This window comes from Sarcophilus harrisii, chromosome 2 (assembly GCF_902635505.1).
Source record: "Sarcophilus harrisii chromosome 2, mSarHar1.11, whole genome shotgun sequence".
NCBI lineage: Eukaryota > Metazoa > Chordata > Mammalia > Dasyuromorphia > Dasyuridae > Sarcophilus > Sarcophilus harrisii.
In genome coordinates this window covers 357602872-357616739 of record NC_045427.1, presented here as the reverse complement: position 1 = coordinate 357616739, position 13868 = coordinate 357602872, and the positions used below count along the sequence as shown (strand labels likewise).

Sequence of the window (13868 nt, the reverse complement as noted above, 5' to 3'; positions counted from 1 at the left end):
CAAATCTTGTCTCAAACACGTAGCAGCTGTGTGACCTTAGGCAGGTCACCATCCTGTCTGCTTCAATTTCCGCATGGGCAAAATGGGGCTAAGGATAGCACCTACTTCCCAGCGTTGTGAGGATAAAATAATATATGCAAAGCACAAATGGATGTAAATGTCAGCTAATGTCATCTGACACTTTTAGGTTGAAAGGTAATTAGCAAACGATAAGCCTTCTATATGCGAGGCACCTACAAACGAAAGGAAACGCGTGAAAAAGATGTGGGCTCGAGTTCCGCTCTGACACACGCTAGCTGGGGGACCCTGCCCAAGTCATTTACACGGACAGTGCCACAGGTAACTATTTAATAAGTCACTCAACAGAGGAAGATTCGTACAGGTAGAGGGAGTGTCCTCACCGGGAAACCTTTACAGCAATAAAATCATAGCAGGTCCGGCCAAAGCGGGGGGGGGGGGGGGGAATGTTTCAAAGGGCTTGGAATTAATTAGATCAAGTGGTCTCAGGTGTCTTCCCTTAGCATCTCACCAGGCTCAAAACTGAAAAGTGATTGGGTCGTCAAGGTCACCCAAGAAGTACGTAGTCCCAGAGCTGCACCCCGGGGTTCTTTACTCCTAACTCAGGGCGCTCGCTTCTCTACACGAGGACAATCAAGGAGTCGCCAAGGGCGCCCGATCCCCTCCGGCCACTCAGGGGCCGGGCTCCGGCGGCTTCTTCGCTCCTGCCCCCTCCCGGCTTCCGTCCTCGCCGGCACGGGACTCCGCCCCTCCCAACCCTCAGCCCGGCCTGGTTCGCGCCGAGTAGACGGCGGAGGTTCCCACACCCTGAGACAGTCTACGACGGAGGACTCGGCCCCCTTGGGTCCCTCACCTAGCCAGCGGCGGTCGCAGAGGCTCTCGGAGACCCAGACACGGGGGCCGGAGTCCGCGAATGAGCCTGGGGACTGCCAACGGATGTGTAACTGAGGCCGGGAGGTGGTCGCGCCTGCGCAAACAAGCTATAAACAAGCCCTCCCTCCTTTCCGTCACCGCCGCACTCAGTTGGGAGCGACCGGAGTGGGAGGGTGAGAGGGAAGGCGGGGTGAAAGAGGAGGGGGGAGGGAGGTGGCCTCTGGGAAAGTAAGGGACGGCGCCTGCGCAGTGGGTGTGATCCGGGCACTTGGGGCAGGATGAACGCTGCTTTCCAAGATGGCGACGGAGGGAGGAGGGAAGGAGATGAACGAGATTAAGACCCAGTTCACCACCCGAGAAGGTCTTTACAAGCTGCTGCCGCATTCGGAGTACAGTCGGCCCAACCGGGTGCCCTTCAACTCGCAGGGGTCCAACCCCGTGCGCGTCTCCTTCGTCAACCTTAACGACCAATCTGGCAACGGCGACCGCCTCTGCTTCAATGTGGGCCGGGAGCTCTACTTTTACATCTACAAGGGGGTCCGCAAGGTACCGACCCAGGCGGCGCCAGGGCCCACTGGGGATAGGGGTAGGGGCAGCGACATCTGCATGGGCGGCAGGGAACAGGACGGGAGCAGGTGACGTGACCCGACCCGGGGAGGAGGCGACGGCCGCTTCACTTCGGAGTGGGCCGGTAACTCCACTTGAGAGTTCTTATGCTCAGCGCCTGAGCTGGGGGAAGGAGAGAGAGAGGGGGCGTGGAGGGGGTTCGGGGATCCTGACAAGGGGAGAGGAAGCCACGACCGGTCCGGGGAGGCCGACCCCCTCTCGCCAGGTGGCTGCCTTTCTTCACCCCACCCTCCTCCTCTGGGTCTGTCAGGTTGGGTGACAAGCGTGGAGCCGGGCCTGCGGAGTTCGTGGGAAAGGGGCGGAGGGGTGGGGGCTGCGAGCAAGCGTTCCCCCCTTCCTAAGGGGGCTGGTACAGGGGGTGACTGAGGGAAATGGTAAGACAGCTGGCAGCCGTGCTGGAGGAAGCGGCAGGATTCTTCCCGAAATCCGAAAGGAGCCACTTGAACGCGGGTGGGGGTTTGGCTAGGGGGGCTGATCCACCTGCTGCCGCACTTCCTAGGAGTCAGTCAGTAGCTCGGGTGTTAACACTTTCCATCGCCAAGCCTTCGAGGGAGGCAGCTGTCGCTGTCTCCAGAGATAGAATGCATGGAAGTGAATCTTACCCTAGGAAAGATCATGAAGGGTTGTATTTTGCCTGTTTCTAGTATGTGGTTAAGACTGTTTTTAAACTGAGGGACCGAGGCATCTTTTCCATTATTTTAACTGGTGATAATGGTTCAGTCTGAGAATTATTTGCACTAATCTTGTCAGAGAATCACGAAAGTCTAAAAAGCTACTTCATTTAGTCCTCTCCTTTTCATGGCAAACAACATTAATTCTTTCGACCATGCAATCTGACTCGAGTATGTTCACCCTTTAAAAAACAACTATCATTTATGCTGTTAGGTACTTGTTGACTTTTTGAAATAGATCTTTGAATCTGCTATTAACAGAGAGAATAGTGGAGTCTTTACATATAATCTGAGCAAGATTATGATCAGACATATTTAATAAATGTTGGTTTTTATTAGTGTCTTAAAATACACAAATAGTGACCAAGAAAGCAAATTTTTTCAAATAATTATTTAAAACTACGGTATCTTTATTTTACTATCTTGGGGTCATGTGGGCATGATAACCACCGTTTGTAAAGCAATTATTAGAAATGTTTTTGCTAGTGTTTCTGATTTTGGTCAGAATGTGATGGAAAATGTTGAAAAAAAAAGACACTTTTTTTTTTTCTTTTAAAGTTGGAAAGTAAGAAAACACTTAGTCCTTTCCCTAACTTTGTCATTGACTTGTTGGGTGACCTTTGCCAGGTTGGTTCAATTTTCAAAAGATTGGTTGCTGTGAGTGTATTGTAATAAATATAAAATACTATGAAATCCTTAGGCAATAGATGGAAAAGTTACAAATATGAAAAATAGATAGGAAATTGCCATTTTGATTTTGACTAGGACTCTTAAGGATCAGCTTTCTGGTGAAATTAGTTAATTGCAAAAAAAAAAAAAAAAAAAAAAAAAAAAGTTTCATTTTAACCTAAATTGATACCAGTTGAGCCAGGTTGTTACTCTTTAAGTGTTATCTTTTTTACTCTTTTGAGTTTTCTTTCTGAAAATTTCTATTAAGAAACTTGTCAGTTCTGGTTTACATCAGGGGCTCGTAATCAAGAATTATCTTTGCTATGGTACTTCTTTTTAAGGGACATAATAATCTTTCTTACAAAATGATAATATTAAAGTAAAGAGAGTTTTGGAAAACCACACTAAAAAGTTCTTCTAAATGACTTTTAAAAAAAAATAGTAGTTGCTTTTACAAAGAATAGAAGCAAGTGGAGTTACAATGAATAGAGCACTGGACTTGTACTCAGAAAGGCCTGAATGCAAATAGAGCTTCAGACATTTATAAGTTGTGTGATCCTGGATGAGTCACTTAACCTCTGTTAAATTTGCCTTAGTTTCCTGAATTATAAAGATGGGGATGATAATAGTACTTAATCTCTTAGGGTGGTTGTTAGGATCCAATGAGATAGATTGTTGTTTTTTTTTTAAGTACTTAGTTCCATGCCTGACACATAGTATGTATGTAAATTTTTTTCCTTAGCCATCTCTCTTGCCTATATGATCATATTTATTTTTTGATGCTAATTTACAATATTTCTTTTTAGTGTTTGGCCCTCTTGGGATTTCTATAATACGGGGCACTTTATATCTCTTCAGTGCATCATAAAATACTTAGATTTTTGTTTTTATTTTTTGAATTTGCAGTTTATTTCATGTTTCTAATTATTATTCACTTTTATATAACACTTAAAAGTTTGCAAAGTGCTTTCCTCAGAACAACTCTGAATTGTAAAGTATGAATAATACCTGTATTTAACAGATGGGGACACAAGTTCTGAGGTATAGTGACTTGCCCTGGGAATAAATAACTAGTAAATATCTGAGGCAAGATTTGACTTCCAGTCCCCTGTCTCCAAATCTAATATTCTTGCCATTGCATCCTTCTTTCCTCTACCTGTGCCAATCTGCTTCTCATTCTACTAGTAGTTATTTTATTGTTTTGTGAGTTCTTTAAAAATTTGAAATGCCTTGAAGAATATATTTATAAAACTAGAAAATTGAAATTTCATTATTTTGCCATTAAGTGATAATAATATAAATTTTAAAGTCTAATTTTGATGATGTGAAATATTTGGAAAATCATCCCTTGTGTAAAGAATCTAAAATGAACAACATTTATTCACATCTAGAATTTTCAGTTTTGATAGATTAATTCAACAAGTTGAGACAAATTTATAGAATATATAGATTTTTAGAACACTTAAAATATTAACTAATAACTAATGAATAATAGAGTTAATGAAGATCTTGATGGTGATATGTTGCCATTCTTGTGGAGATGAAACTGGGATATAATTTAAGAATTACTTTGGCCCATTTTTATGACTAACTGCTCAAATTAAACCTTATGTTTAAACCAAGTCAGGCCTTGTGTTAGTAATTCAATGAAGTATTGAAACCCAGCTGAATTTAGGGTATCATTTTCATGATGAGAAGAAATTAGTCAGGCTCTTACTTTGCAAATTTAGAATATAAGTTCTTCAATTTTTTCCTATTGACTGGTTCCCTGCTTCCCACAAACATGCCCAGATTTTCCCCATCCTTAGAAAATTTTCACTAAATATAGTCATTTCTACTAGCTATTGTCATATATATTTCTTCTTTCTCAGCCATATTTTTGAAAAAGCCATATTTTTTGTGCCTCCGCTTACTCTCTTCTAAATCCTTTTCAATCTGATTTCTGACTTCATTATCCAACTAAAAATGGTCTATGAAGTTACCAAAGATCCCTTAATAGATAAATTTAATGGCTTCTTCTCCTTGTCTTTCTTGACCTCTTCACAGCATTTGACATTGTTGACTTACCTCTCCTGGATACTCAGTCTCCTTTCGATCATTCAGCAAGTATTTATCAATCACTTATGTTCTAGATACAGTGCTAGGTGCTGAAGATAATCTGAATTTTCATGATACTATACTTTCCTAGTTCTCCTAGTTGTCTGGCCTGTCTCATCTTCTTCCTTGGTCATCATCCATTTTATGCATGCTAACTCTGGATGTTTTTCAAAGGCTCTTTCATGGGACTTGTTTTTTCTTACTTACATCCATGGATTCAAGTATTATGTCAATGCAGATGACTCCCAGAGCTGTAAATCCAGACATAATCTGTCTCCTGAGCTCAAGTTGTGCATCTCCAATTGTGTATGTTTCAAGGCACTCAAAATAGGATTCGCCATCTCTGCTTCCAAATTTATTCCTCTTCTGAACTTTCCCTGTTACTGTTGAAAGTACCACTATGTTTCTGTTACCCAGATTTGCAACAAAGATTTGAAATTTTTGACTCTATCTTTGACACCCCTACTTGCCAAATCATCTTGTTTCTATCACTATGTAATATACCTCATATTTTTTCCTGTTCTCCACTCATACAATTTACCCTAATCAGGCCTTAATCACCTCTAGCATTCGCTGCAGTAGCATCTTATTTGGTCTCTCTACCTGAAGTCTCTCCCTTTTCCAATTCGTCCTTCACACATAACCTCTAGTGTGATTTTCTTAATAAGTATTTTGATCTTGTTACTCTCATATTTAAATAAACTTCCCATTTACCTCTTAGATCTACAAATTTCACTGTTTGCTAGTTAAAGCTCTGCACAGCATGATTCCTTCCTAGTTTTCCAATCTTCTTCCATTTTATTCCCCTTGCCACATTTATTTTCCAGTCCCAACTGTCCTTGCTGTTTTCATTTATCTTCCATTTTCTTGACATTGCATTGACTGTCTCTTATACTTAGATTTCATTCCTTTCTCACACTAACCTTTTGGAATCTCTCATTTATCTTAAAGCTAGGCATCACTTTCTCCATAAAGCCTTTCTTCATCTACTTATCCATCCCCAGCTTCTTATGTGTACATTCTTAAAACTGTCTTGTATTTATTTTATATTCTGAATGTTGTTATTTGTGGACATGTCCTCCTGTTTAGCAGGGAACCTGTTACATCTGTGACAGAGTACCTATCATCAGAACACACTTAATAAATGCTTTGTTAATTAGCAATATAAAATCAGTCACTGATTTTAGGTATATATGACTTTTATGTAGATTTTTATTTTTTCCTCTGTAAGTTACTAACATTTATCTTAAAATTGACAATTAAATGAATTATTTCAAACTCAGAAGTGGTGGTATAGAAGCAAATTTAATGATAAGTATAACTGAAAATGAAATCATGAATTCCCCAAATTGTTTTGTTTAGATCCAAAGAAAAGCATACTTATTGCAAATAGGTCCTTAGAACTAGACATTAGCATCTTTTCTTAGTATGTTAAATTGAGCTTTAAAGTAGTTTCTTATTTCAGAATAAATATTGTATTAGCTACTTTAATTAAAGATATTTTCTTTTAGCTATGTTTTAGTTTTAAAATTTTTTCTTGGCACTTCTGCTTTTTGATGTTCATTTGTGTTATGTCTCTTCAAAAAAAAAAAAAGTATCTAAGACTGAACATGGTACTGGATAAGTGCCTAAAACAATTTAACAATTACATATAGCAACTTGTCTCATTGGCTTATATTTTATAGTATTTGATAGGTAGCAAATTGACTTTGAATTTGAAAGTTAAAATGAAAGAAAATGAAATAATGAAATTTTGTGAAAAGTAAACCAAGTAGCTCTGACTAATTTTATATACAATTTCCTATCATACTATATTTCCTACCAGATTAATGTTGAAATAATAGCACACCATTGCAACTATGGGGAAATGTTCATACTTGTCAAATTCAGAGTAAAAAGAAAAAATATAAAATACACATGTTTATTTTGAAAAACATTTGAATTTTAGAAAAATATTAATAAACTTTGTGATCTTTTGTAAATCAGACAGTGGCATCCTTGAAATAGAACAAACTGACCATTTTGCACGATTATGTCTGATTGTAAAACTAGCCTATATTATATAAATCAGCATAATGCCAACAACGAAACTTGCTCTGTTTGGTTTTGGCTCAACTTTTAAATATTCACAATACTCTATATAGGGATAACATGATGGAACAGTAAGAGAGCTGGCCTTAGAAGCAGGAAAACCTTGTATTCAAGTTTTATCTCTCATGTATGTTAGCTGAGTGATCCTGGTCAACTCTAAAATCAGAAAATGCAGAGAATGTCCTTACCTTCGTTGATAGAGGGAATTTCTCCACATAGAAGTTCCCTATGCCAGTGAATTTGGGTCCAAACTCTGTTCCCAATATTGTAGAAAATATTCTAAGGAATATGAATGAATTATTTTGTTTTTTAAATTTTATTTTATTCAATTATGTGTAAAAATACCATTTTTTGTTATACATTAATATTTTGAATGAATATTTTTGAAAGATTCTAGATACTAGATGTTCATTTTTTTAGTGATTCCTGCTTTGGGAAGTTTAATTGGACAATTTTTCAACTTTTAAGACTTTATGGCTATTAGTGTTTGAGGCACCTAAATGCGATAGTGGAAAGAAGTCAGGAAGATTTGAGTTTGAATTCTGTGTTATATACACACTAGCTGACTGTACAAATCACTTAATTTTTCTCAGTCTCAGTGTCTTTATCTATGAAATAGGTATTATAGCATACTTAACAGGATTGTTCTAAGTATCAGATGAGGTAATGTATAAAGTGCTTTGCAAACCTTAAAGTGTTTCAAAAGTTTTAAATTATTATACTAATTCATCATAAAAATAAGTTTATGATATACATGTACAATTATGATGAGGATATGTTTTATGTGAGAAAAAGTGATTTTAACTCCTCACAATTGAAAGTAGCTTCACATTTAGCCCCCAAGAGCAAGTGTGTGGTCAGAAGGATAGTGAATAGATAACCAGCAGCCTCAACACTCCCACAGTTCATATTGCCCCAGAATTGATCTGTCTTCTTGTTGATAAGCTTCCTTTTATTGCAAGTATTAAAGCAGAGATGACTTTGTCACCTTATCTGTTAGGGATATTGTTGAAGAATTCCTTCTTTGGGTGGAGCTAAATAACCTCTAAGATCTCTCTAGGATTCTGTCATATGTCATATCACAGACACATATCATAAAATTCTATGCATTTCTAAGACAGTGGGATCCTGTTGAACTGTAAGTATTAGGATTTGTCTTTGTACTTTCCCTTCACTCCTCTCCACCCCCCCCCCCCCCCCCGGGCAATTGGGGTTAAGTGACTTGCCCAGGGTCATACAGCTAGTAAGTGTTAAGTGTCTGAGGGCAGATTTGAACTCAGATCCTCTTGACTTCAGAGCTAGTGCTCTATCTACTGTGCCATCTAGCTGCCCCTTTTCCCATCACTTTTTATGTGATTTATGATTTGTCCCTTAATAAATTATGAAATTCTTTATATTGGGTTGCAAAATAATGAGGAAATATCTATTCTGTTTTTCCCCTCCACTTTATTAAATGCTTATAAATTTTCTTTTTTTAACTAAAGCTTTTTTATTTTCAAAATATATGCACGTATAATTTCAACATTCATTCTTGCAATTTTTTTTCTCCCTTTCCCCCACCCCTTCGACGGAAAGTAATCCAATATATGTTAAATATGTGAAATTCTTCTATATATATTTCCACAATTATCATGCTGTAAAAGAAAAATCAGATCAAAAAAAAAAAATGAGAGAAAACAAAAGCAAACAAAAAGCAAAAAGAGTGAAAATAGTATGTTGTGATCCACATTCAAGTTCCATAGTCCTCTCTCTGGGCGCAGATGACTCTCTTCATCACAAGACTTGGAACTGCCGTGAATCATCTCATTGTTGAAGAGAGCCACGTCCATCAGAATTGATCATCATATAAACTTGGTGTTGTCGTGTATAATGATCTCCTGGTTCTACTCACTTCACTTAATTGCTCCTCAAATTTTCAAAGACTTTTTGTTTCAGTATTAGCAGATTTTGGAGGGGGGGGGGTTGGACAGGATCATGGATCATTTAAAGCAAGCTTATAAAAAAAATTTTAAGCTACCTTGGGTTCTTTGACTTTGGGGTGATATATGTGATATATCCTGGGATTCTTAGTAGTCATAAGGCAAACAAGAGCAAATGATAGAGCTTTACTAAATGCATCAGTTGGTATTGTTGATTATCTTCAATTTTATTATTGTAAAATTAATTTAGGAAATTGGTATTAATTCTTGGGTTTTCGTCAAAATCTTTAACCTGAATCAGAACTTATTGGTAGATTTTTGGGAGGTTGGTGATAGCTTCCCACTTTCTATTGGATTATTTTCTGCAGTTTATATTTAAATAAAATTTGAGGGATACTGGTATTTCTTGGAAAATATGTTATTTTGCTTGCTATTTGTTAATATTAAAGGTATTGCCATGTTTGGTCATAATTTCCTGTCCTATCTCCTACTGTTTCCCTCCTAAACCTCTTCATCCTTATTAACCTCTATTTCTTTCTCTTCCTATTCTTTGCCCCTTCTCTGTCTACTTGCCTTTCCTTTCTTCAATCATGTCTTTGTAGTGTTATCCACCTATGACTTCCTTTTAGTCAAAAGTCAACAAACATTTATTAAGCCCTTATTATATATTAGTCAGTGTGCTAGAGAGACATGGAGGAAATAACATGCAAACACCTGTGTTCATGTGAGATAACAGTGGCAAATTAGAGATATTTCAGAAGAAAGGAATTACAGTGATTTATAGGGGACCAGGAAAGGACTTTTTTTTTTTTTTTTAAATTAATCATTTTAAAAAAATTTTCAAAACACATGCAAAGATAATTTTCTTTTTTCTTATTATAGCTTTTTATTTACAAGATATATGCATGAGTAATTTTTCAGCATTGACCCTTGCAAAACCTTCTGTTCCAACTTTTCCTGTCCTTCCCTCTCCCCCCTCCCCTAGATGGCAGGTAGGTCAGTACATGTTAAATATGTTAAAGTATATGTTAAATACAATATATGTATATATATCCTTACAGTTGTTTTGCTGCACAAGAAAAATCAGACTTAGAAATAAGGTAAAATTCCCTGAGAAGGAAATTAAAAATGCAAGCGGACAAAAATAGGAGGAGTGGAAATGCTATGTTGTGGTTCACACTCATTTCCCAGAATTCTTTTGCTGGGTGTAGCTGGTTTTCTTCATTACTGAATAAATGGAACTGATTTGGTTCATCTCATTGTTGAAGAGGGCTATGTCCATCAGAATTGATCATCATATAGTATTGTTGTTGAAGTATATAATGATCTCCTGGTCCTGCTCATTTCACTCAGCATCAGTTTGTGTTAAGTCTCTCCAGGCCACAAAGATAATTTTCAACATCCCCTTGCAAAATCTTGTGTTCTAAATTTTTCTCCCTCTCTTCTCCCCTTCCCCTAACAGCAAGTAATCCAATATATGTTAAACATGTGCAATTCTTCTATGCATATTTCTGCATTTATAATGTTTACATAAGAAAAATCAGATCAAAAAGGGAAAAAAATGAGAGGAAAAAAATCAAAAAACAAAAAAGGTGAAAATACTATGTTGTGATCCACATTCAGTCAGGAGTTGAATTGTTTGCTGAAACTTGGAGGGAGCTAAGAATTAGAGATGAGAAGTAAATACATTCCAGGCATGGGGAAAGTCATTGAAAATACAAAAAATCAGAAGATAATAGAAATGGCAAATAGGCTAGTATTAACTGGACTGTAGAATATAGGGAGGGAGAACAAGGTATAGGAAAGGTTAGAAGGAATTAAATTATAAAGATTTAAAAGTCTTTTGGTCTGCCACCATCTCTTTCTTGACAGTTCTCAAAACCTTGGATCATCCCTACTATCTATCTTTCTCATTTCTATTCAGAAACACAGCTAGAAAGTGGGAATGTCACCACTGTGTGACCAGTTGCATTTACAGACTCATGTTTTCTAATCTCAGGTAGGCCACTTTACAGGTAATTATGTGGTGAAAAGATAAAAGTGACCTGGAAAAGGAAACTAGTTCAGTTCTAACCTTGGACACTTAATCTCTGCCTCACTTTTTTTAAATTGTAAAATGAGGTATAATAATAGCATCTACTTTATAGGATTGTTAAGATCAAATGAGATAATATTTGTAAAGTACTTGGCACAATGTAAGTACATGAATAAATGGTCATTCCTTCTCTTCCCTCCTCCCAACTTGCTTCTTGCTGCAGGACCTGAAAACTTTTTATTCTTTCTTGATTCATTCCTAATGTGTCTACTATTGTGTTTTTCAGGAAACCCCAAAGTTTAGAAATGAAAGAGAATTGAGAGGTCATCTAGTCTAAGCATCTTATTTTACAGATGAAGAAATTGAGACCCAAAGATGTTAAGTGACTTGTTCCTATCATACAGGTTGTAAATAGCATAGTTAGGATTTGAACCTGGATTCTCTGAAATCAAATCTGGTGATCTTTTTAATGTATTTTGACTTTCTTTTCCTAAGGAACTTTATACTAAGAAAACAGATGCTATCTCTCTTGAACTTTCTCTCATCTACTTCATCCTGTCTCCTTTATTCTTTTCCCTGAGAGTCTTTCCAAATCCAATCGCTGTCATCTATTCTTGATCCTATCTTATCTCTAATCATTTATAGTTCTTTTTTCATACCTGCAAATGTACTTATGGTTACCTTGTTCTTAAAAAGTCTTGAATGGCACTGCCATACTCTCAGGCTCTTGTCTTTTACTCTTCATGCCAGACTATCATAATCCTTCCATTTCCTGTGCTTCTCAATCACAACCCAAATCCTTTCAGTCTAGCTTCCTGCTGCAACACTAAGCTAAAATTGTTCTGTTTATAAGGTTATCTGTGAACTCTTAATTATTAAATCCAGTGGCTTTTTTTTCCCCAGTCTTGAAACTCCTTAATATTTCTGCAGCTCTCTGTTGATCACTTCTTCCCTCTCTTGATCACTTTTTCCTAGATACTCACTCCAACCTTCCTGATTTCTTCTTAGTCTTCTCTGCTGGATCAGTTTTAATCTCTCGTCATATTGTGGGTGGTAGCCAGCAGGCTCTGCCTTGGTTTTTCATTTTTACTTTAGCTGAAGCATAGAAGATTTTGCTCTGATACCTTACTTTAACTCTGTGAGTTTTTCTGTTTCAATTTTTTTCCCCCAATTAAACAACACATTATTTAGTATGCTTTCCTCTTCTGTGTGATGAATAAATTCAGCCCATTCTCATCCATAGTTTTTTGATTCTGTATTTCCATCCATTATATTCTCTGAAAATTTTCCTTTTCTTTATTTTTCCATTCCCCTGTAAAAATTTGTTTTTCTTAATTTTGTTTTTCTTCCTTTAATCTTCCCTTTTTCTTCTTCCTTTTCTGTTTTCTTGTTAAGTGAAATATATCTTTATACCCAATTGTGTGTGTATTCTTTCCACTTTTGATCAGTCTGAGGTTTGAGTGATATCTGCTCATTCCTATCCTACCTTCTTGTTGGTTCTAGACTTCTACTTTTGCACCCTTATGTGAAATAATTTTCTCCTATCCTTCCTTTTTCCTCTCTCCCTGACCTCCATGTATTGCTCTTCCTTTCCTTTTCCATTCTTTTGAGGTCGTCAGACAAAACTACTTCTCAGCTATATGTCTAATTAGACTCATTTTGTGACCTGTTGTGAAGATAGAATTCTGAAGGGATACATGTCTCTTCTCCCAATTTGATTTTGTAATCATTTTATCTTTTTCTGGTCCCCTATGATTGTTCATTCACGTTTCCATTAAGTTTCTCTTGCGTTTGCATTTCCAACTTTTTATTTAGTTCTGATCTTTTCATCAGGAATGTTTGGAAATCTTTCATTTAAAAAATCCATTTTTTTCTTCTGTTATAATTATATTCAATTTTGCTGGGCAAATTATTCTTGCTTTTTTACTTTTTACAATATCTTAGTTTAGACTACTTAATGGTGATGGCTACTACACTATGTATAATTCTGACTGTGACTCTTTAGCACTTGAGTTTTTTCTTTTCTGGCTGCTTTATTTTTTCTCTTCTAATATGGAAGTCTTGAGTTTTGTTTCTGATGTTCATGGGAGTTTGTATTTGTGTTTTTTGTTTTTTGTTTTGAGGCAATTGGGGGTTAAGTAACTTTGCCCAGGGTCACATAGCTAGGAAGTGTTAAGAGTATGAGATCAGATTTGAACTGGGATCCTCCTGACTTTAGGGCTGGTGCTCTATCCATTGCGCCACCTAGCTGCCCCTTTCTTTTTAAAAAAAAAATATATATATATATATATTTTTTTTCTGGGAGTTTCGTGTGGGGAACAGGCAGGGTGTTCTTTCACAACTTGTAGATTCTTTGAGTTTCTACTTTTCTTAAGGTTCTAAGAGCAGTTTTAACATGTTTTGAAATATAATAAAGAGGATCATTTTTTGGTTATGGCTTTCAGACAACAAATTGATACTTAAAATTTTTTATTTTATTTTAAGTTTCATATTCTCTCCATTCTCCCTTTCTACGGGGGCAAGAAGGCAAGAAAAACAAAATCTATTGCAAATATGTATTGTCATATAAAACAAATTCCTGTACTAATCATATAAAACAAATTCCTGTTACCCATGTCCAAAAAAAAAAAAAAAAAAAAAAAAAGAAAGAAGAAAGTATGCTACATTCTACATTTTGAGGCCATTAACTTTCTCTCAGTAAGTGGATAGCATATTTTATCATGAGTCCTTTTTAGTTGTTAGTCATTGTGTTATCAACTTGCTAAGTCTTTCAAAGTTGATTTATTTCCTTTACAATATTGCTATTACTGTTTAAACTGTCCTCTTGCTTCTGTCCATTTCACTTTGTTCATATGAGTCTTCGAGGTT

The 13868-nt window shown here is 36.8% G+C and overlaps 1 protein-coding gene across 8 annotated transcripts in view; it reads left to right on the top strand.

Moving 5' to 3' along the window:
- The first annotated feature begins 602 nt into the window (after nucleotides 1-602).
- Nucleotides 603-13868, top strand: part of WDR20 (WD repeat domain 20) — an 83991-nt gene continuing 70725 nt past the window's right edge. For 4 of the 8 annotated variants that reach the window (XR_001121145.3, XR_004232090.1, XM_003756538.4 and 1 more), the window contains exon 1: nucleotides 609-1437. Coding sequence is in view for 2 of the 8 variants with exons in the window: in XM_003756538.4 (XP_003756586.2) it covers nucleotides 1189-1437 (249 nt within the window). In the remaining 6 variants the exon portion in view is untranslated. Of the gene's footprint in view, nucleotides 1438-13868 lie in introns of all 8 variants that reach the window. The other 4 variants (XR_004232088.1, XR_004232087.1, XR_004232089.1 and 1 more) reach the window with 2 other exon arrangements.